At 41.5% G+C, this 22,239-nt stretch overlaps 1 protein-coding gene across 1 annotated transcript in view; it reads left to right on the top strand.

The window, feature by feature from the left end:
* SUV39H2 (SUV39H2 histone lysine methyltransferase) overlaps positions 1 to 22,239 on the top strand; it is a 46,478-nt gene that overhangs the window by 22,790 nt on the left and 1,449 nt on the right. Inside the window, exons 2-5 of the mRNA XM_073652354.1 lie at positions 5,842 to 5,987; positions 9,187 to 9,858; positions 15,905 to 16,051; positions 18,395 to 18,524. Coding sequence (XP_073508455.1) covers positions 5,842 to 5,987; positions 9,187 to 9,858; positions 15,905 to 16,051; positions 18,395 to 18,524 — 1,095 coding nt within the window. The remainder of the gene's footprint in view (positions 1 to 5,841; positions 5,988 to 9,186; positions 9,859 to 15,904; positions 16,052 to 18,394; positions 18,525 to 22,239) is intronic.

Raw genomic sequence — 22,239 nt, 5'->3', positions numbered from 1 at the left:
CTTTTAAGACCCCTCTCAGCTCAAGGATCCACTTGGCCGTAAGATGGATAGTCTACTAAGGAAGTCATGGGAGACATCAGCTGCCGCCCTGAGAACGAACATCGCTTCCACATGCGTCACAAGAACCCTGTTCCGCTGGTTACATCAGTTAGAGGATCATATCCAGGGCGGTACCCCCAGAGAAGATCTTCTGGCCTCACTGCCCCTCTTACAAAAGGCATCAGGATTCCTAGCGGACGCCTCCGCAGAGTCTGTTAGGATTTCAGCAAGAACTTCGGTTCTCTCAAATACTGCAAGAAGGGCACTATAGTTAAAGATGTGGAGTGGTGACATCCTATCTAAAACCAAATTATGCTCCATACCCTTCAAGGGGGAATGCGTGTTTGGTCCAGCACTGGAGAAAGTATCCGATAAAAAGAAATTTCTCCCAGAACTAAAAACGCCCAAAAAGAGGCCATTTTGTCCCTCTCAAACATAAAATCCTTCATACAGAGGAAGAGGTAAATAATGTAGCTGGAGCTACCCCAAAGGAGGAAGAGGTAAAAAAATTTTTCAATCCCAACGTTCTGATAGGCAATGACTCTAGACAAGTGGGAGACAAACTCAGGATTCTTCAAGTAATGGCGGAGAATAACAACAAACCGCAAATCCTAGACTGGGTCAGGACAAGAGTAAAATTAGAATTTTCCTCCTTTCCCACTCAGACTGGAAGTAACAGCTCTCCCATCAGCAAAACTCCAGAAGGTTCTAACATCAGAACCGTAGCAGATGCTATCTTCAGCAGTAATTGCTCCCGTGCCAGAAGCAGAACAGGGCAAAGGTGATTAATCAAGATTATTCCTGGTAAAAAAAAAACGGAACCCACCGGGTTAGGCTGTGTGCCCACTATGCGTTTTTCAAGCGTTTTTAAATCTGGGAAAAATAAGACCTTACCCCGTCAATCCAGAAGGTCTTCTTAGGAATCCTCTTAAATTCTCAAAATCAGAGGTCCTTGCTACCAGCATCCAAAAAGTTAAATGTGAGATCAAGGATCCAGGTACTAAAGAACCAAAAGACGGTGTCCATAAGGTTCGCCATGTCGGTCCTGGAATCAATGACGGCGTGCATTCAGGCGGTTGCCTGGGCCCAGTCTCACACACGAGTCCTTCACAACTTTATCCTTTCTCGCTAGGACAAGTCTCCAGAGTTGCTCAACTCAAAAATATCTCTTCCCCCACCATGTGAAGGTATCTCTCAACTGGTGGCTCAACCCGGAAAGTTTGACCAAGGGTATTTCTTGGATTCAGCACCCGATCTCTTTAACAGATGCCAGCAAAAGGGGTTGGGGATTACTCGTCCCAGAAGGTCTTCCAGGGCATCTGACCCAAAGGGATGTATAGCCAATCCTCAAATTTCAGAGAACTAAGAGCGGTAGAGGAAGCCCTGAGAGCAACAGGTTCTATACTCCAGGGAACTCGTGTCATGATTTATTCAGACCACTTGACAACTGTGGCCTGTCTTCATCATCAGGGCAGTACAAGGTTCAGAAGCCTACGAGAAGTCTTGACAAGAATTTTCTTCTGGGCAGAGCATCATCTCCTGTCTCTATCGGCCCTTAGTCTGAGAGGAGCCGATAATATTCAGGCAGAGTTCCTGAGCAAGACAGATATAAAGCTGGGAGAATGGAGCCTCAGTTCAAAGATGTTTTATCTAATAACCAGGAAATGGGGCCACCCTGCGGTAGACCTGTTTATAGTCGACAGAATACATAGGTGGATCTATATTTTTCCATAGATCCAAGGGAGCCTCATTCAAGGGTAGATGGGTGTTCTCACCCATGGAACTTCGAGTTGGCCTACGCATTCCCTCCAATGCCATTACTACCGAGGACTTTGCAAAAAATCTGAGTGGACAAGGTCAGGACCATTCTAATCACTTCTCTATGGCCAAAGAGAGAAGTTGGTTTGGGGCTCTGAGCCTTCTAAACCCAGAGGGCCCGCTTATCCTGCCTCTGGACCACAATCTACTCCATCAGGGTCCAATATTTAATCCGGCTCCCCTTAGCTTATGTTTGGCAGCCTTGCTTCTGAGGCCTTAATCCTGAAAGCCAAAGGTCTCTCGTATGTTGTAATAGACACCCTACAAAAATGCAGGAAGCAGGTCACTAATGCCATTTATTTTAAAATATGGAAGCCCTTCTCTACATGATATTTATCTACTCCCATCGAACCTTTTAATCCTGCTTATTGCCAGGTTTTTGGAATTTTTACAGGATGGTCTATCTAAAGGGTTAAAACCTAGTACCCTGAAAGTCCAGATTTATGCTCCCAAGTTGTTTCTTTGACCAAAACCTGGCTGACTAAGGGTGGATAAAGAGTTCATGACAGCAGCATCTAGAATATGTCTGAGAAGGCCCATCATGGTTCCAACCTGGGACCTAAATATAGTTCTGAAGGGTCTAACTATCATGCCCTTTGAACCTATAACTCAAACTCAAATGGACAAACTATCTTTGAAGGCAGCTTTATTAGTAGCCATAACGGCAAGAAGAGTCGGCGAGATCCAGGCCCTTTACATCAGGGAACCTTATCTGAGAATCCTGGATGACAGAATAATCCTCTGCTTAGACCCTTCTTTCCTTCCAAAGGTATCATCTCATTTTCACATGTCCCAAGAGAAAATTCTCCCATCTTTTTGTCAAGACAACACAGAATTAGAGTTCCATTTTCTAGATGTCAGAAGAATCATCCGTTACTATCTACAACAGATGGAGCCTTGGAGGAAGGATCAGAACCTTTTTGTACAGTACTGGGGACCAAAAAAGGGAAGAAAGCTAGAGAACTCTTGGAGGCTAACTGGATTAAAAAAAGCAATCACAGAGGCTTATAAAAGTCAAGACCTGCCTCCTCTTGTGTGGCTAAAAGCTCATTCCACCAGAGCCATGTCCGCCTCGTGGGCCGAAAAGGCCAGCACTTCCATCGAGCAGATCTTCAAAGCTGCTACCTGGTCCTCGGTCCATACCTTTACCAAACATTACAGATTAGATTTGATGTGTGTAAAAGATTTAGCCTTTGGCAGGAAAGTCCTCCAGACTATAGTCCCTCCCTAACGATGTTCTTTGGTATTACTCCTGTTGGTGCTGTTGTGGAGGAAGTTAGAGAAAATAGAATTAGACTTACCGGTAATTCGGTTTCTAAGACAGCACGGGTAATTTCCCCCCCCCCCCCTCCTCCCCAAGGAACTTTATGTTCAATGTTCATTAAATTCTTCGGTGTTAATAAATCAAGCATTCATACTGTGTGGTCCTTGGAAAACCACTGAGGATAGAGGTAAGGGAGGGCTTTAACCTCTTGTTTCCTGTCCCTAATTAGGATGGGGAGGCAACCTCCTTTTGGTGCTGTTGTGGAGGGTCTTAGAAACCGAATTACCTGTAAGTCTAATTCTATTTTTAACCATTTCCTTCCCCGGTTTCTACGTAATTTTTTTTTCTGGGGTCCCCCTGTAATCTAGCCAGCAAAGGCTAAGCAAAAACTTTTTGACAGTTAGGGTGATCAATGAGTGGAACAGGCTGCCACGAGAGGTGGTGAGTTCTCCTTTAATGGACGTCTTCAAACACAGGCTGGACAGACATCTGTCTGAGATGATTTAGTGAATCCTGCTTTGAGCAGGGGGTTGGCCCAGATGATCCAGGAGGTCCCTTCCAACTCTACCATTCTATGATTCTAAACAGCTGTGGGCTGTTGTTCCCTGGCTATTAATATTTTTGGCTAATGGCTCCTTCCTCCAGCTACTAATATCGGTTCCCAGCGGTCGGCTTTCCCTTACTGGTTATGAAAATGACGCGGGAGCCCCCTCCATTTTTTTTAATATTAGGCAGCATATTTTTTGTTGCGTCCAAAACGCTGCATTCTATTGAACACAGGTAAATCCACATGTGTTCACTGAACTATGCGGATTTACTGCATTCAATACATTCTAGTGGTCCAATTCTGTTGCGGAGACTAGCCATTCCGCAAGAGAATTTGACATACTGTGGTCCTGATAGACGCACCGCATGTCAGTGTCCATGGGTGCTCCGCAGCCTCGGATGCACGCATAATGGACATGGGATTTCTAGAAATTCCATCCACTATGCCGTAACCTCTGGACGCTGCATAAATACGCAGCTTCAGACCCGCAGCGGCTCCTGAACTCGGGCACATACTGCGGGTGAGTTTGGGTATGTCAATTTCTGTAGCTGAGACCCTAGTCTCCGCTGCAGATTTTGACGATTAAAATGTCATATGCGGTGGATCTGCATGTATTGACAACAAAAGTGCGGCATTAGAACACAGCATTTTGGACACAGCTAAAATATGCTGCGTACAAAGCGCTGCTGGTTGCTGATTGTGGGGACGTAGCGGCTAACAAAACAGCTGTGAGCTGTTAATAGCCAGGGAACATGTTTGCCTTTCTAGGCTAAATATTGCAGCTCTCAGCTGCCCCAGAAATGACATGGATGGAAATGCTAATGAGATTGGGTTTATGGTATTAGCGGACACCTAGCCCTTTTGTTTAGTGATGAAAAGATGTCAATCAGGCCCTTTCAATACTAAACCCAAGTAAAGTAAAGAGTTAAATAGACACGCACATTGAGAGTAAAACACTTTATTTGAAATACAACAGACACATTCTTTAATCAGTTAAATTAACTAATAAAATCACCCTAGGTCTGAAGGTAATCCAAGGGTTAAAGCGATGTCTTACATTAATGTTTTCAAATATCTTTATTTGGCTCCAAAAAGCATTCATTGCTGTACAAAACGCCCTTTTTTTTTTTTTTTTTTTTTTTTTTTTTTTTTTTGCAGCGTTTTTCCTGCCAAGAGATGCGGAAACCTTAAGGAAATTTCTGCATTCAAATCCTGAACATGCGCACATAGTCTTAGAGTCTGCCGTCTATAGCGGCCTGTTCAGAAGTTATCAAAATTTAGATGGTAAAAATTAACTTTTTTATTGCTGTAATACCACTTTGCATTAATTCCTGAAAAGCATTTGAAGGGTTAATGAACTGCCTGAAAGCAATTTTGAATACGTTGAGGGGGGCGGTTTTTAAAATGATATCACTTTTGGATGGTTTCCAATATATAGCACCCCCAAAGTCACTTCAAAACTGAACAGCTCCCAATAAAAATAAGTTTTGTACATTTTCCTTGAAAAAGATTAAAAAAAAAAATACTGCTACATTTTTAAATCTTCTAAAATGCTAACAAAATTAAACCTTTTACAAATGGTGCTGATGTAAGACAGACATGAGGGAAATGTTATTTATTAAGGTGTTTGTGTGGTATGACTATCTGGATTAAAGGGAATATCATTCAAAGTTTCAAAATTGCATATTTTTTAATTTTGTCAAATTTCTGATCTTATAAACGCAAAACATATCAACCTAATTTTACCATTATTGAGTATTATGTGTCACGTAGAAAAACAGTGTGAAAACCATTGGGATATGTTAAAGCGTTCCTGAGTTATTACTACATAAAGCGACGTATGTCATATAAAAAAATTGGTCCATTCACTAAGGGGTTAAGGAATTGTTCAGTTGGCCGAATTTAAAAGACTGTTCTTGTCTGCAGATCCATCTGCTGGTCAGCATTGCAGTTGGGTTCAGCTACTTTCTAATGCTGCATTCTCCTGGTTTGTAAAATGGATTAGACTAATGCATGATGGAAAATCGCTAATGTGCACAGCCCATAGGTTATTATTGGTCAGGGTGCTGTCCATGGTACACATTGAAGAAAATAAGGTTTAGGTGATAGACATATTGTGTGGGCTATTTTGATAAAGCAATGTCTCATCTCACTCTATTCTCTCTCCTCACAGCTTGGTGTGTGCCATGCCTTGCTTCCAATGAAACACTTCAAGAATTATGTCGGAAAGAGTTGCTCATCTGCCAATGCCTCGGGATTACTAGGAAGAATCTGAAAGACTATGATGTGGAATATATCTGTAACCACAAAATAGAAAAGGTACAGCATTCTGGTTGATAGAGAGAATTCCTGTGTAATTATTCGAGGCTTCAAGTCTCATTTATTAGACACATGTTTAAAGAGGTTTTCCCACAAATAAAGTTAATCAACATTTTAATCAATAGATCTTTTGAATGATAATAACTTCCACAATTGGATGTGTTTAAAATGTTTCTGTGCTAAGATAATCTTATAAATGTGCCCCTGCTGTGTACTGTGTAATGGCTGTGTCTGACAGTGCAGGAACATGGTCTGATCATACCACATCTCCTGGACAGGAGAGGAAGCAAAAGAAGATACAGACAGGACAGCACAGGATCACAGCTTATTTTTTTTCTTTGAGGTAAAGCATTGCTTAAAAACAGTCAGGGAAATGTTTTACCTCACAGAAAGTATCAGCTGTGATCCCCTGCTGTAATGTCTGTATAGCTGTGGTGTGATCAGACCATGTTCCTGCATGGTCAGACACAGCCATTACACAATACACAGCAGGGGCACATTTATAAGAATATTTCAGCACAGGAACATTTTTTTTTTTTTTTTTTTTTTTTACACAACCAATTATGGAAGTTATTATTCCAAGATCGATTAATTAAAATGAACTTTGTTCATGGGAAAACCTATTTAAGGTATGTGCGCACACGATGCAAAGCTTCCCCAAAAAATTTAAAAAAATGAACTTTTTGCACATCAATGTTTTAATGACATTCTGTACACATGTTCAATTTTTTGTCACTGCTTTTAACCATTTTGTGGTTTGGAAACCATGTAGCGGTTAGAAAGAATTTACTCATTCCTGGGGCTGCCCGCTCTTGATAGTTGAAACTACAAGGAAACCACACTGGCAGATATCAACAGCAAAACCATAAGTGAACCCTCCTTATGAAAAAAAAATCACTGGCTTTTTCCTGAAACAGATTCTCCTAGGATGTAAGTGGCTCCATCATCGGAATTAAGATGTTGTGTGCACATGCCCTTAGTGGTTGCTTGGCTCTGCAACTCTCTAATAGCCAGGCTTGAGCAACTACAAACTACCTTATACTGTGGAGACCCCAATACAGCTATTACCTGGACAGCCAGTTGACTTCAGTTAGCACTCTGTAATTTCCTGTCCCTGGGGTCCTTCTGCTGGGTAATTAAACATCTCCTGCCCTGCCTGCCCACAGATCCCACCTTTATGATTTTAAACTTCCTATTTTAACTTCTGCTTCTCTTTTGCCAAATTACTGTACTTATATATTTAATGTTTCTGCAGCTGTATAATTTATGCAGATATATGGAGCTGGATTCCACAATACAGCAATGCATGAATAAGACAGTTCCATCAGTACCATGGCTTTAATTTCTGACATTTGTAAGACTTTGTTTTGTATTTTTTCTTAACTGATTTTTTTGAAGACTAAAACAGTGGATTGCTTGAATGGCTATCTATCCATCATTGTCTTTTTCTAGCGACAGAATTTCTGTGAGACCACTGTACCCCATCCAGGATCCTGAATAAACAAACCAATGATTCCAAAGACACTCTTTAACTTCTATTAGTATTGATACTTTATTAATTCACAATATAATACAATTCCGTTAAGTCTAATTCAAGGGTAACGTGCATGATGCTTAAAACAAGATAAGATGGCGTGCGGCAATTTATTCAGCATGGCAATTTTCTTCATTCCTGTAAAAAGATTGCTTGTACGTAGCTTCCACACCCTTGCTTTTTCCTCGGTCTATTTACTTGCTTTCAGCTGCATTTTATAGAAGAACATTTTTGTTTAGAGTTCAGATGATGGCCGCATCTGTCTTCCCTATGGCCAAGTTCACATGACCTAGTTCTGTTCATAAATAAACGGACAGCATTTGCACCAATGTTGGTGTGTTTTTTTTTTCGTTTTGTTTTTTAATGGACCAGGTCTATGAAATTATCCTTTGTTCTGACGAGCACAATCTCATGTAGCAGCTTGTTCCCAGAGTTTGAGAGCCAGGAGCTGACCCTTTCACTTCCAGCATCTTTACTCCCAATGAGTATGTTCTGATAACAGTGCAGCTGGTGGCAGGCAAATAAACTGGGAGAAAACCGGTGTGGAAACCACGTGCATGCATCTTTTTTTCCAGGGATGAAGACAAATTCTCTAGATAGCCACACATAGTATGTATACTATCATGACAGATCTACTGCACTTCCAGGCCATTTGTCTTGTCTCATGGTAGTTTCACACAGCAGCAAACTTTAATTTTTCTGTCCTGGCTGGCTCTGTATATATTATCCCTCGCTCTTTACTGCTCCAGAAAAGCTGGTCAAGATGGCGCTTTATACTTTTAGGCCACAGCCCCACTATCACTATTTGGTCAGTATTCAGTCAGTATTTTTTCTCAGGAGTGAGAAAAGGTATAATAGAAACAAGACACGAATTCTGCATTTATCACCAGCTCCAGTTTTGGTTTTGGCTCCCATTCCTGAGAAATACTAACTAAACACCGATAGTGGGACTGTGGCCTTACAGCTGAGCTCCGCTATAGTGACAAAAATAAAGATTTACTGTGCATGCTCAGCCACATAAGAGGAGTTGTATACAAAGAGCCAGAAGGCAGGCACCCTCCTTTTTATAATTTATTTTACTTTCTTATATCACCATTAATATCCACAGCGCTTTAAATGCCTCATGATCACTCTCCCCATTGGGGATCACAATCTAAATTTCCTTTGAGTATGTTTTTAGAGTGTGGGAGGAAACAGAATTCCCTGAGGAAAACGACACATACATGGGGAGAACATACAAACTCCTTGCAGATGTCCTTCAAGGGATTTGACCCCAGTGCTACAATGTTAACCACTAAGCCATAATAACATTTTAATATCTTTATAACCATTCTATTTTTTTTTAATAGGAGTAAATTTACAGTAAAAAAAAAAAATAAAAAATGCACAATTAAATAATTATTATGATGGCATACCCCCTTAAGCTCTGTGCACGTCCTGTTTTTATCTGCTTGTGACAGGTCTGTGTGCTTCTGTGATTCCAGATTCAAGCTTATGACTTCCTTAAGCCATAATGTCTCTAGTCCGGTCTGGTAAATATCTGAGCGGGTGACACTGGCCTCCTGCACACGACCATAGTCGCCATCTGTATAGGTTGTACAGCTGAGTATTTTGCTTGCTACATATCATTTTTATGTTAACAGCTCTACTTTCTTGTTCTTGTAGGGTAATGAATATTTCCTTGTGAAATGGAAAGGATGGCCAGAGTCACATAAAACATGGGAACCCAAACAAAACCTTAAATGTTCATTACTTTTGAAACAGTTTTACAGTGACCTCTTCAACTGTGTATCTCAGCTAAAGCCTGGTAAAACAAATGTGTTTAAAAACGGCATTAAATATTTGGATCATTCGGTTGCTGACTATATAGTTAAAAAGGCTAAACAACGAATTGCACTCAAGCGATGGGAAGAAGAGTTGAACAGGAAAAAAGCTCACAATGGAATGCTTTATGTAGAAAATGATGTAGATCTGGAGGGTCCCCCCAGAGACTTCTATTACATAAACGATTATAAAGCCACTCCTGGGGTCAACACTTTGGAGGAAGCCATTGTTGGTTGTGATTGCACAGATTGTTTTACTGGTAAATGTTGCCCTACTGAAGCAGGGGTTGTTTTTGCGTACAACGAGCACAAACAGATTAAGATCCAACCTGGACGGCCTATTTATGAATGCAACTCTAGATGTAAATGTGGGCCGGATTGTCCAAATCGTGTGGTACAGAAAGGGCCTCCCTATTCTTTGTGCATTTTTAGGACACCCAATGGATGTGGCTGGGGAGTTAAAACACTTCAGAAAATCAAGAAGCACAGCTTTGTCATGGAATATGTTGGCGAGGTATGCAATGTGACCACCTTTTAACGGTTATGAGTCAGCAGTGAGTGTATGATATTTTGTTAGATAGCACTTTTTTATGAGATGCTATAAATTCTCCAAGGTCTATATATATCTGTATTTATTTTGAAACCAGAAGTTTACATACTTTATATAAAGACACATATGCATGTTTTTCTCAATATCTGGCATGAAATCCGAATAAACCTTCCCTTTTTAGGTCAATTAGGATTACCATAATTTTTAATATTTGCTAAATGTCAGAATAATGAGAGAGAGAGAGTGTTTTAAGGCATTTTTATTACTTACTGCAAAGTCAAAAGTTTACACACATTTCATGATTATTTTGTACCATTGCCCTTAAACTGAATGACTTGGGTCAAATGTTTGGGATATCCTTCCACGAGCTTCTCACAATAGTTGGTCAGAATTTGGGCCCATTCCTCCTGACAAAACTGGTGTAACTGATCCAGGTTTGTAGGTCGCCTTGCTCGCACCTGCCTTTCAGCTTTGCCCATAAATTTTCAATAGGATTGAGATCAGAGCTTTGTGATGGCCACTCCCAAAGCATTGAGATGTTGCTTCAGTATTGCCACATAATCTTCTTTTCTTATGATGCCATCTATTTTGTGCTGCCAACTTAACAATGGTCATTTATGCCCAAAAAGTTAAATTTTACTTTAATCAGACCACAGGACATGTCTCCAAAAATTAAGGTATTTGTTCCTGTGTGCATTTGCAAACATTAATCTGGCTTTTTATGTTTCTTTTGGAGTAATGGCTTCTTCCTGGCAGAGCGGCCTTTCAGCCCATATTGATACAGTCCGGGTTTCACTGTAGATATTGACACAATCTTCCCAGCTTACATCTTCATCTTCACAAGGTCTTTTGCTTTTGTCCTTGGGTTGATATCCACATTTCGGACCAAAGCACGTTCATCTCTGGGACACAGAACCCGTCTCCTGAGCGGTATGATGGCTGGACATTCCCATCTTGTTTGTACTTGCGTATAATTGTTTATACAGATGAACAATGCACCTTCAGGTATCTTGAAATTGTACCCAAGGATGAGCCAGACTTGTGCAAGTCCACAATTCTCTTCCTGATATCTTGGCTGATTACTTTAGCCTTTCCCATGATGCTACACAAAAAAAGCAGTGTGTTTCAGGTGTGCATTAAAATACATCCACAGGTGTGTCTTTAACTCAAATGCTGCCAAAAAACCTATGAGAAGCTTCCAAACTCATGACATTATACAGGCAGTCCAGAAATGTTTAAAGGCATAGCAATCTTTAGTGTATGTGAACTTTTGACTTTCCAGTAAGTAATAAAAATACCTTATACACGTGTATGTGTATATATATTTAAAGCACCACTCCAGCATTTTTTCTTTTTTTTTCTTTCAGCGCTGGAGTGGCGTTTTAAATGTAAGCCCCCTTTCTTATACTCTCCTTCCGGCAACTTCACCATTTACCTACACTGTACCGGTCCCATGGCGCCATCTTGTGCCCTTAACTTCTGGGTGTCCAGAAGCCCGAAGTTACATCACAAGAGCTCAAAGCAAGTCTAGGAGAGCCAGAACAAGGCTGTCATAGAGATGTATTGAAAAGTGACCTCCGGCGCACTCCATGAAACACTAGAGCTGCCGGCAGGTCACTTTTCTCCCAGGAGCGATGCTTGTTAAGGATGAAGGCGGCAGGTGAGCATGAGAAAGGGGAATTACAGTTAAAGCAACACTCCAGCGTTGCAATAAAAAAAAAACAATAGAGTAGTGCTTTAAGTTTTCTCATCTTAATTCTGAAAGACTACTTTTCCACAGCCTCCTGTGACTTCTGAAGGTTTGTAACAGCGTCATGGTTGCACTACTTTGACCATGCAGCATAGGAGAATCGCAGTTTCAGAGCAGTGCTTGCAGACTTTTATACAGAAAGCATGCAAGCACGCTTCTTTCCTAGGAATAACAACCTGTGAGAATGGCTTGTGCGCCATAGATTTAAAAATACCTGTTCTTGAGAACAGAATTTTTAATGGCACATAAACTTGTTTTTACAAGCTCTTTCAATTTTAGACATTTAATAAGATGAGATAACAACATCTTTTAAGGTTACAATTTTGATTTAAAAGTATACATTAATAATTTATATTAAAGGAATTGTCACCGACTTTAAGTGTCAATGGGCCTCATCAACATGCAACAGAGCGGGTGTCTGTGACTGCAGCTTTCACATTAATAATAATAATAATAATAATAATAAATAATAATCTTTATATAGCGCTAACATATTCCGCAGCGCTTTACATACATTTATCGTCGCTGTCCCCATCGGGGCTCACAATCTAGATTCCCTATCAGTATGTCGTTGGAGTTTGGGAGGAAACCGGAGAACCCGGAGGAAACCCACGCAAACACGGGGAGAACATACAAACTCCTTGCAGATGTTGTCCTTGGTGGGATTTGAACCCAGGACCCCAGCGCTGCAGTGCTAACCATCAAAAAAAGCTGCCATGGACAGAATGTATAGGCTGCACAATCTGTGGCCGATGGCTGGCAGTGGTCAAGTGACTCCCCGTGCCTGATACTGATAACATCATGGCTAGGATGCAGTAACGAATACTTGCGAGTGGTAAAAGTCCAAGAGCTTGCAGGAGTGTGTTTGTTTTATTTTCTTGGTCACTTCACTGGGGGACATGGCAATGATGGTTTGTATGCTGCCACCCGGAGGCTGACACTAAAAATACATATTAACAAAAAAAACTGACTCCTCCCCAATGCTACACCTGGGCAGCCAACACCCAGCTATTTAATTTAGCTTGGTGTCATTCCAAGGCAAACATCGGTCTGAGTAGCAGACCTGTCTTGGCTTTGGTTACGTACTAACCTTTTCTCTCCCCCCCCCCCCCTCTCTAGTGATCCCTTCCATCAGGCACAACTCCGAGGGGGGTTCTCACCTATCTATCTCCTTCTGTGTGACAGGGCTCTAGCGTTCTGCTCCCTCCTTTCTCCTTAGCTTGTTCTCCACCTTTCACCTTAAATGAGGAGGTTGCTTTCCTTCATTTATTTACTTTGCTTCTCATCTCCTTGAGCAGTTCTTATGTGATGTGGTCAGTGCTGTGCAGCTGTACCAGTCTCACAGCTCCTTTTTAACATTCAATTGCCTTGTGGGTCATCCCTGTATGCTCTGGCAGAGGTCATACTACCTCTACAGCAGGGATGTCACGGATTTAGCCCACGGGTCAGAATTTGATGTGTGCTCTAGGGCTACCATTGTTCTCGGTTTATCTGCCAATGCAGAAGATTGGGCTAAACTATGGCGCCCCTTTCAAGGTATGGCGCTCTCCCCCTGTGGGATGAAAGCCTCCTCAGTATTTTGTCTCCAGGCCATCTGTTCATCTATTCCATAGGGTCGCTGCTTTCCTTTTACATCTAAGGATGTAGAACACGCTGGTGCGTGGCCGGCGTTCATAGGAGATGATTTTCTGCTATAAATAGCAGAGCTGAAGCCCTGCTATGTGTAGCACAAGCGATCGGAAGATTGCAGATTCAAGTCTCCTAAGGAGGACTATTAAAGCAAGTAAAAAAATAAATAAATAAAAATGTTTTAAATATTAAAAATAATGAAAAAAAAATCTGTTCAAATCACCTCCCTTTTGCTCCATTCAAAATAAAACAATAAAAAATACACATTTGGTATCGCTGTGTTCAAAAATGTCGATCTATCAAAATATAAAGTAAAGTGATCCAATCGGTAAACGGTGTAATGAGAAAAAAATCAAAATGCCAAATTACTTTTTTTTTTTTTTGGTCGCCGCAATGAAAGACCATCAAAATATTGTATCTACAACATAGTGGTATCCATTAAAAATGTCAGCTCAGCTTGCAAAAAAATAGGCCATCACCCTGCCCCAGATCACGAAACACGGAGACTCTACGAGTCTCGTAAAATGGAGACCTTATTTTATTTTTGCTTCTTACAAATTTTGGTATTTTTTTTTCACCACTTAAATAAAAAAGAACCTATACGTGTTTGGTATCTACAAACTCGTTATGACCTGGGGAATCATAATGGCAGGACAGTTTTGGCATTTAGTGAACATGGTAACAAAAATAAATTGTGGAATTGCACTTTTTTTTGCAGTTTCACTGCACTTGAAATTTCTTTCCTGTTTTCTAGTACACTGTATGGTAAAATCAATGGTATCATTCAAAAGTACAACTGGTCCTGCAACAAACAAGCTCTTATATGGCCATATTGACAGAAAAATGAAAAGTTATTGCCCTGGGAAGAAAGATCAAAAAACAACAAAGATGGATAATCGCAAGGTGGTGAAGGGGTTAAATAAGATTTTGGTGGTGTTTTTTTTTTTTTTTTTTTTTTTCTTTGTTTATTTAAAAAGAACAAGTGTAACCTTGGACAGTTCACATTTGCCTTTTGGGTCTTTTTTTAGACTCCAAAGACCTTCATACACACAAGACTAAAATCGACTGAACCAATTGATATTGGCTGGATCAGCCAACATTAATATGTATAGGGGTGCCGACCAACTGATCGTTGCATGAGATGTAGATAAGGCATGTCTGATTTTACACTGCCGATCACTTTGTTTTCCCGGAGATAAACCTCTGGCAGAGATGTTTGTCGGAGGCACAGGAACACTTGTCAGAGCGAGAGCTGCTGTGTATGGGAGAGAAGGCTGACAGCCATGTGTGTATGGCCGGCTTAACTGTGGTTTCATGTACATGGGGTCAGGGTCTGACCATTGTGGCTATCTTTTGTATTGAAGATCTAATGAGCTTTTGCAACGGTCCTTGTGAATGGATGGGAAAGCAGGGTCAGCTGTGACAATTAACTATTGTGATTTGGTGGATACTGTTTTATTAAATGTGTAGAGGTGTTACCTGTCATTAAATCATGATGATGACGACAATTGGAAGCACAGATGTAACAAACATTGCACAACTCAAAAATCACTAAGACCCCATTCAGATGTGCGCCAGGGCTGTGGAGTCGGTAAGCCAAACCTCCGACTCCTCAATTTCCATGACTCAGACTCCCTCATACATGGTTCATGTTTAAGTGATAAATTTACTGTAATACAGATTCATCTCAGCTAAAAGAATAGACCCTTAGATCAGGAATAGGACAGACATTTATAGGACATTTCATAACTTTCCCAAATCCTTATGAAAAAAATATTCCCCACAAACTGCATTGAACTACTGTACCCAATTTATTATATATTTTAGGAGTTGGAGTCGATCCATTTTATACCGACTCCAACTCCACAGCCCTGAATTGTGCGTGCATCTAGCCAGCACTCTGCATCAGCGTTTGCATGCCAAAACCAGGAGGAGGAGATTTACTCGCCGGGAACAGGCTATGGGTTTTAAATTGTTTGGACTAAAATTGAAATTTTTATACAAGGAATTGGGACATGCATTTTTTTTCTATCTTTTTCATTAATCAGTAGTGTGGGCAGTGATAGTCAGAGAACTGATAAATCTGCAGCTGAGAATTTTTATTATATCAAAATGACAGCATGCAGACCAGTAAGCGTTACATCGCTAGAGTCGGGGTCACTGCCCCTACATCATGCTGTGCTGTTAAATGGAGTAGCAACAACTTGGTGACAGATTCCCTTTAACCCCTCCACTTGAATGTAACTACTGTGCACACTTGACCAGGGCTCTATGCAGGCAGTAGTAGCCAAACTCCATAGAAACCAGCTGCACACTAGGAAAGAGAAAAGCTTTTATTGCAGGAGAATGACGGCGCATACAAAAGAGTACATTGCAAATGTGTTTATTTTTATGCTTTTTAATTAAAGCAATTTAATAATTTGAGGATACCGCTCTAAAAAGTTGCTTTATATATTGTACACAGATAGTCATCACAGGTATATTATGAGCGTTTCATGAGATCTGTTAAACAGGTGGCATTATGGTATATAGGTGTTTGCTTTGAGCATTTTAAATTTTTGTTATCAATCTAATATTCTAACTCCTTCACATTTTCCTTATTTTTTTTTTCTCCCCGGGCATTTTTTTCAGGTAATAACAAGTGAAGTGGCTGAGAGAAGGGGACAGCAGTATGATAGTACAGGAATCACTTACCTCTTTGACTTAGACTATGAATCCGATGAGTTCACTGTCGATGCTGCTCGATATGGGAATGTCTCGCACTTTGTAAACCACAGTGTAAGTAGAAATGTAATGTTTATTCATACTTTATAATTTTTTTAGACGTTAAAAACTGGAGGAAACCTAGGTCCATTGGAGGAACTTGAGGAATCAGCTGGCCCTCTGTTATCTATGGAGATGTCCCAATTCTTCCTTATAAGAGACTTAACGGAGAAAAGAGGTTTGAACATGTTAGATTTAAAGGGAACCCATCATGTCCAATAATGTTATTAACCTGCAGATATTGGGTTGATCTTCAGGTTAAAAGCGATATGAAGGTGCCCAGCCGCAGTATGGGAAATGCTGCCCCAGGAAAAAATTAACTTCTTCTTCTTCTGGGAGCCTCCAGCTTTCATCCATGCAGGCATGCCCAGAGCAATTAGTCACCACTCACGGTACTGAGAGCTAGATCTGTAAGCACACCTCTGCACTGGCTGACTGACAGCCGCCTCTACTTTGCATCAGTACAGTGTCGGCTGTCAGTCATTGCCGGGACATGCTTATTTTGGCCACAATATCTACCAATACGGTATGTATGCGTATAATATGCACTTATACAGTGCTGGCAGCCCACCTAATCTAATAGTATGGGTTTCACTAATAGGCTGTTAGACACGGCACTACATCTGTGTGACTGGTGCCCTATACCAGGCTTATCAGTGTGCAATTCTAATACTAGACTACCTTCCCCTCCATGAATTGGTAGGGGAGTGTGGTTGTTCTATCAGTATTTTGCACCTATGTTGCTTCTGCCTTTATCATGGGGCTGCTGCATCCTGTAGTGTACCAGTATTGTGACCTGTGTTGGTGGATAGAGCTACTTTTTTTTTTCCTGCGGTTTTTGTTTTTCTTTCCTCCAGGTTAAGGCTGTGTGCCCACTATGCATTTAAGCGATTCCGCAGCGACAATTCCGCCGCAGAAATGCTTAAAAACCTTGGTAGAAGGTCTGCCATGTTCCCCAATGATAATCCGCATGTGCTGTGCACATGCTGCGGAAATTTCCGCTGTGGATTATCATTGCTGAAAAAAACGCAGCACTACCAATTATTTTGCGTAAGCGCTGAGTTTTTGCCGCCATTGACTTTGAATCGCTTAATATCCGCAAGACTACATGTGCACATGCGGATATTAAGCAATTCAATGTGCGGATGGTACCCGGGTCTGGAGAAGAGACTCTCCTCCAGACCTGGGTACCACAGTACCTGTAAAACAAAGAATTTAAAATAAAAAAAAAAAAATTATACTTGCCTTCTGATGGCCACAGGTCTCCTTAGTGATGCGTCCTGGCGCCCCGGCGGCACGCGATGGTCTAAAAGTACCTTCCATGACGTCATTTTGTCATGTGACGGGTCACGTGACCGTTGACATCGGCATGAACTGTCACATGACTGACGTCATGGAAGGTCCTTTTACATTACCGGGGAGACCGGGGGCCGTCGGAAGGTGAGTATAATGTGTTTGACCAAGTTAGTTAAAAAAAAGAATGGTAAATACTATAAAATCCATGCCGGTTGCATGGATTTATATAGTGTGACCAAGTGGTCAAGCACTTTCCAAGTGATGCTAAAATCGCTTGGAAAGCGCTTGACAACCCGCATGCGAAATCGCATTGGCAAAATGCGGGACATCCTCTTGTCCCTGGCAGGAAAAAACGCATGTACAATCCGCATGCGTTTTTTCTGCCAGGGAGATGCAGAAACGCTCAAAAAAAAAAAAAAAAAATCCGGAGCATTTCTGCATCGTGGGCACATAACTGTTCGGCTATCGGACCTGACAGGTTCCCTTTAACATGTTCAATCCTTTGTTCTCATTGCAGATCAGCCATCTCCAAATGTGTTTGGCTGAGGCTTATTTCCCTCTACCAATAAAGAACGCATGCACGCTCAGCATGTATCATGTGGGAGTTGGGAAGAATAGCTAACCTACAGCTATCTAAGGCCTCCTTCACACGTCCATATAAAACACGTACTTGAAAAACCAGTACCAGTGTCATGAGTGTGACATCCGTGTGTCCGTGTTTACCATCAGTGATTTTCTGCTATGCTTAAAGGAGAGAATTAAATTACAAAGCTGAAAAAAAACAGATGCACACGTACTGCAAACATGGACATGTGAAGGAGGCCTAAGGTGTATTGCCATCTTTACGGATGAAAAGTACTGACCGTACAATTTTTTTATTTATTTTTTTTAGATCTCCTTGTAACTCAAGCAGACTACCTTTCAGTATTCACAACAGTCTGCCCCTCCCCCACCTATTCATTCATTTATTACTTTATACAAAATTTTTGATACATAAAAACTTGCATAATCTTGATTGAACCTAGACCTTTACAAGTCTTGTTTATTGTCTTTGCATTTTAGTGTGATCCCAATCTTCAGGTATACAACGTATTTATTGATAATCTGGATGTGCGTCTACCTCGAATTGCGCTATTTTCAACAAGACAGATTAAAGCTGGAGAGGAACTTACATTTGATTACCAAATGAAAGGTATGAGTGTTGTAACTGATTTGTATAATAGGCTGCAAAGTGTAAGCTAAATACACATTACTACATGTTATCAGATGGATCTTTTGTGTCGATACATTCAGCAGTATGTAATCTTGTCCCTCCATCCAATTACTGTGAGTGATGGCTCTCCTGGTGCTCTGTGTATGGAGATTATCTATTGTATTATATTATATATTTTTTTTTTCTTCTCTTTTGCATCGTCATACACAAAGCACCACTCCAACATTTTTTTTCTTTTCTTTTTTTTTTTATTGCAGCGCTGGAGTGGTGCTTCTAATCTAATCTCCCTGCACTTGGTAAATAGATGACTGACAACTGTCTCCACTTTCTATCCCCGCCGCTCCCATCAGTGTCCTGCAGTTTGTGACCTGTGGTGGATCGCTCCATTGTTTGCTGGAGTGAAGCCAGAGGTTACTTTTCAATGTAAGGCTATGTGCCCACGTAGCAGATTTGATGCAGAGCGTTTTTGCCTCTCTTTGGCAGAAAAAAACACATGCAGATTTACATGCATTTTTTTTCTGCCAGAGAGAAGCTTTTTTTTTCAGCATTTTTGCATGCGTTTTTTCAAGCAGTTTTCCATCGATTTTGAGCATCACTTGGAAAAGTGCTTGACAAGTTGGTCACACAATATAAATCCATGCAACCGGCATGGATTTATAATGTGTGAACAACTGATGCCTTAAATGCAGCATCTATAGTAAAAATAAAAATAGAGAATTAAAACGTTAAAAATAATAATAATAAAAAATAAAAAAAAACTGTATACTCACCTCTCCGGTCTCCTCCAGTCTGCTCCCGGCGGTGTACTGTCAGGACCTGCGGTGACGTCATTTAGTCAGCTGATGGTCACGCGACCATCACCTGACTGCCGAGGTCAGCTGTCGCGTGACCATCAGGTGACTAAATGACGTCACCGCAGGTCCTGACAGTACACCGCGTGACGCCAAGGAGAGAGAACGTGGCCGGGGGCCGCCGGAGAGGTGAATATACAGGTTTTGTTTATTTTTAACTTTATTTCTTTTTTTCACCGCGTGGTAGCCGGGATGAAGAGGAGTTGTGGTCTCTTCTTCATCCCGGGTACCACACGCACCGCGATTACACCGCAAATTCGCAGCCATTGAATTTAATTGAAACGCAGCAAATCCACATATACCTGCGGGTTTGCTGCGTTTCAATGTTCCTCAATGGCCGCAAATTTGCAGAGTAATCGCGGTAGAAATGGTCATGCGGAGTTTTGCAACGCAATGCGAATTCAGCGCGCAAATTAGCGCATCATGTGCACAGCACATCCTAATTCACATTGCTTTGCATGGCAGACGGTTTTACAAGTGTTTTAGCAGCCACAAAAATGCTATGTGGGCACTTAACCTAAGTCTATGAAAGCCTCGTTCTGGCTGTCAGACTTGCTCGGAGATCTTCTGACTTCCCGACAGGCCAGAAGTTACGGTCACAAGATGGCGTCTTAGGCCAGGTGCACCTGTGATATTTTGATAATTCTAATTTTTTAAAGCACCACTTCTGCATGTTTTTTTTTTTTTCCTCAACACTGGAGTGGTATCCCTAATCAATCTTCCCTGCTCGTAGTAATATTCTTACCAGCTGCTGTCTTCAGCTTCTCCCAGCGCTGCTCTGCTCCTGCTCCGCCATCTTGTGACTGTAACTTTTGATTGACCAGAAGTCAGAGGTAACGGTCACAAGGACTCAGTGTAAGTCTGAGATTCATAGACTTACATTGAGAAGTGGCCTCTGGCTCGCCCGGCAAACACTGGAGCGATCCGGCAAGTAACAAACTGCAGAAGACTGACCGGAGCGGCAACAATAACAGGTTAAGATGGAGGCTGGTAAGTATATTACTGGGACAGGGAATTTACATTGGAGACGCCACTCTAGCAGTAAATTTAAAAAAACCGCTGGATTGATGCTTTAGCTGGAATAAGGAATGATGTGAACAAGCCTTATAGTTTTAACTTTACTTCACTTTTCTTTAAAGCGGATGTTGCCAGATTTCCTATTTCAAACTACCTGCATTATTTAAAAAAAGTTCTCTGGACACTGGTAAAGCATGCAGATCACATGGTTGCAGCCACATGTAGACTAGATTCTCATCTGCTTCTCTCAATGTTCTACTGATAAGGATGTTGCATTGAGAATACATGTCAGAATGGTGGTACATCCCTTTATGACAGTTTAACTAAGGGGTCTCAAACTCGGCTGGGTATATGGGCCGCACATGAAAAAAATTTGATGTGGCGATAATAAACGTGCACTTTTTGTGTTTAGTTTATATATAAAACAGCATTTTTAGTGGCAAAATATTTTATCATGCTTTATTTATTTTATTTTTTCCAATTTTGTTTCCTCCAATTGGCCACATACAGTAATATTGTTTTACAATTAGCACCATATAGTAATTCTGGCAAACATCTAGTAATGTACCCCATCTTGCAGTAATATGCCCCATCCTGGTGGTCCCCATCTTGCAGTAATATGCCCCATCCTGGTGGTCCTCATCTTGCAGTAATATGCCTCATCCTGGTGGTCCCCATCTTGCAGTAATATGCCTCATCCTGGTGGTCCCCATCTTGCAGTAATATGCCTCATCCTGGTGGTCCCCATCTTGCAGTAATGTGCCCCATCCTGGTGGTCCTCATCTTGCAGTAATGTGCCCCATCCTGGTGGTCCCCATCTTGCAGTAATGTGCCCCATCCTGGTGGTCCCCATCTTGCAGTAATGTGCCCCATCCTGGTGGTCCCCATCTTGCAGTAATATGCCTCATCCTGGTGGTCCCCATCTTGCAGTAATATGCCTCATCCTGGTGGTCCCCATCTTGCAGTAATGTGCCCCATCCTGGTGGTCCCCATCTTGCAGTAATGTGCCCCATCCTGGTGGTCCCCATCTTGCAGTAATGTGCCCCATCCTGGGACGCAGATATCAGCTGCTGGTCTCTGATTGTCCGGCGGCTGGCATTGGAAATGCTGTGCAGAGAGCCGGTCTCTGCGCGGCAATGCAGCGCTGCTGTTGGCGGCTCCTGGACCAGGTCGGGATCGTCATGGGGTCTTTGCCTGCGGGCCGCATAAAGCAGCCTCAGGGGCTGCGCATTTGAGACCTCTGGTTTAACTCAATCTCTGCCCTCCTTGCCTGACAGCCCCTCCTGCTGCGGAGATCTCACACTGCTCATTACCAGCTGTCAAGCTGGGTGGGCTTAGGCTGAATATACTTAGATTTATGAGATGTTTCATTCTGGAATTGGACTCCTCTCAACATTTTGACATAGACTTGATAAGACTGTTGTGTTTATTTTGAATTTCTAAGATATATACTTAATGAAATATACAGTAGTTATTGTGCAATATGCTTTCAGATCTGCTATTAGCTCTCTCCTCTAGTCTACCCTTTAGTCCGTGGTGAAAGAGACTTAAAAGAAAAAATCTAGTCAAGGTGATTATTTGATATGCCAGTTACAAGTGAGAAGATCACATTAGGAAAGTCTCTGATCACAAACAACCACAGATTACTAGAACAAAAGGGCTCACATGTGCTTCATTAATTAACGCCCATTAGTCATATATTTTTATAACAAATAGCTGCCCACTATACAGCTCCTTCATTTTGGAAATGGGTGATGTGATCTTCTTACAAGTATCTACCACATATCTTATGGTCATTGTATTTTCTTCTTCTCGGTTGACAGATG

Source organism: Phyllobates terribilis, unplaced genomic scaffold, assembly GCF_046119375.1.
Source record: "Phyllobates terribilis strain yellow unplaced genomic scaffold, ASM4611937v1 Scaffold_11__3_contigs__length_659146591, whole genome shotgun sequence".
Lineage (NCBI taxonomy): Eukaryota > Metazoa > Chordata > Amphibia > Anura > Dendrobatidae > Phyllobates > Phyllobates terribilis.
This window is presented reverse-complemented; position numbering and strand designations above follow the sequence as displayed.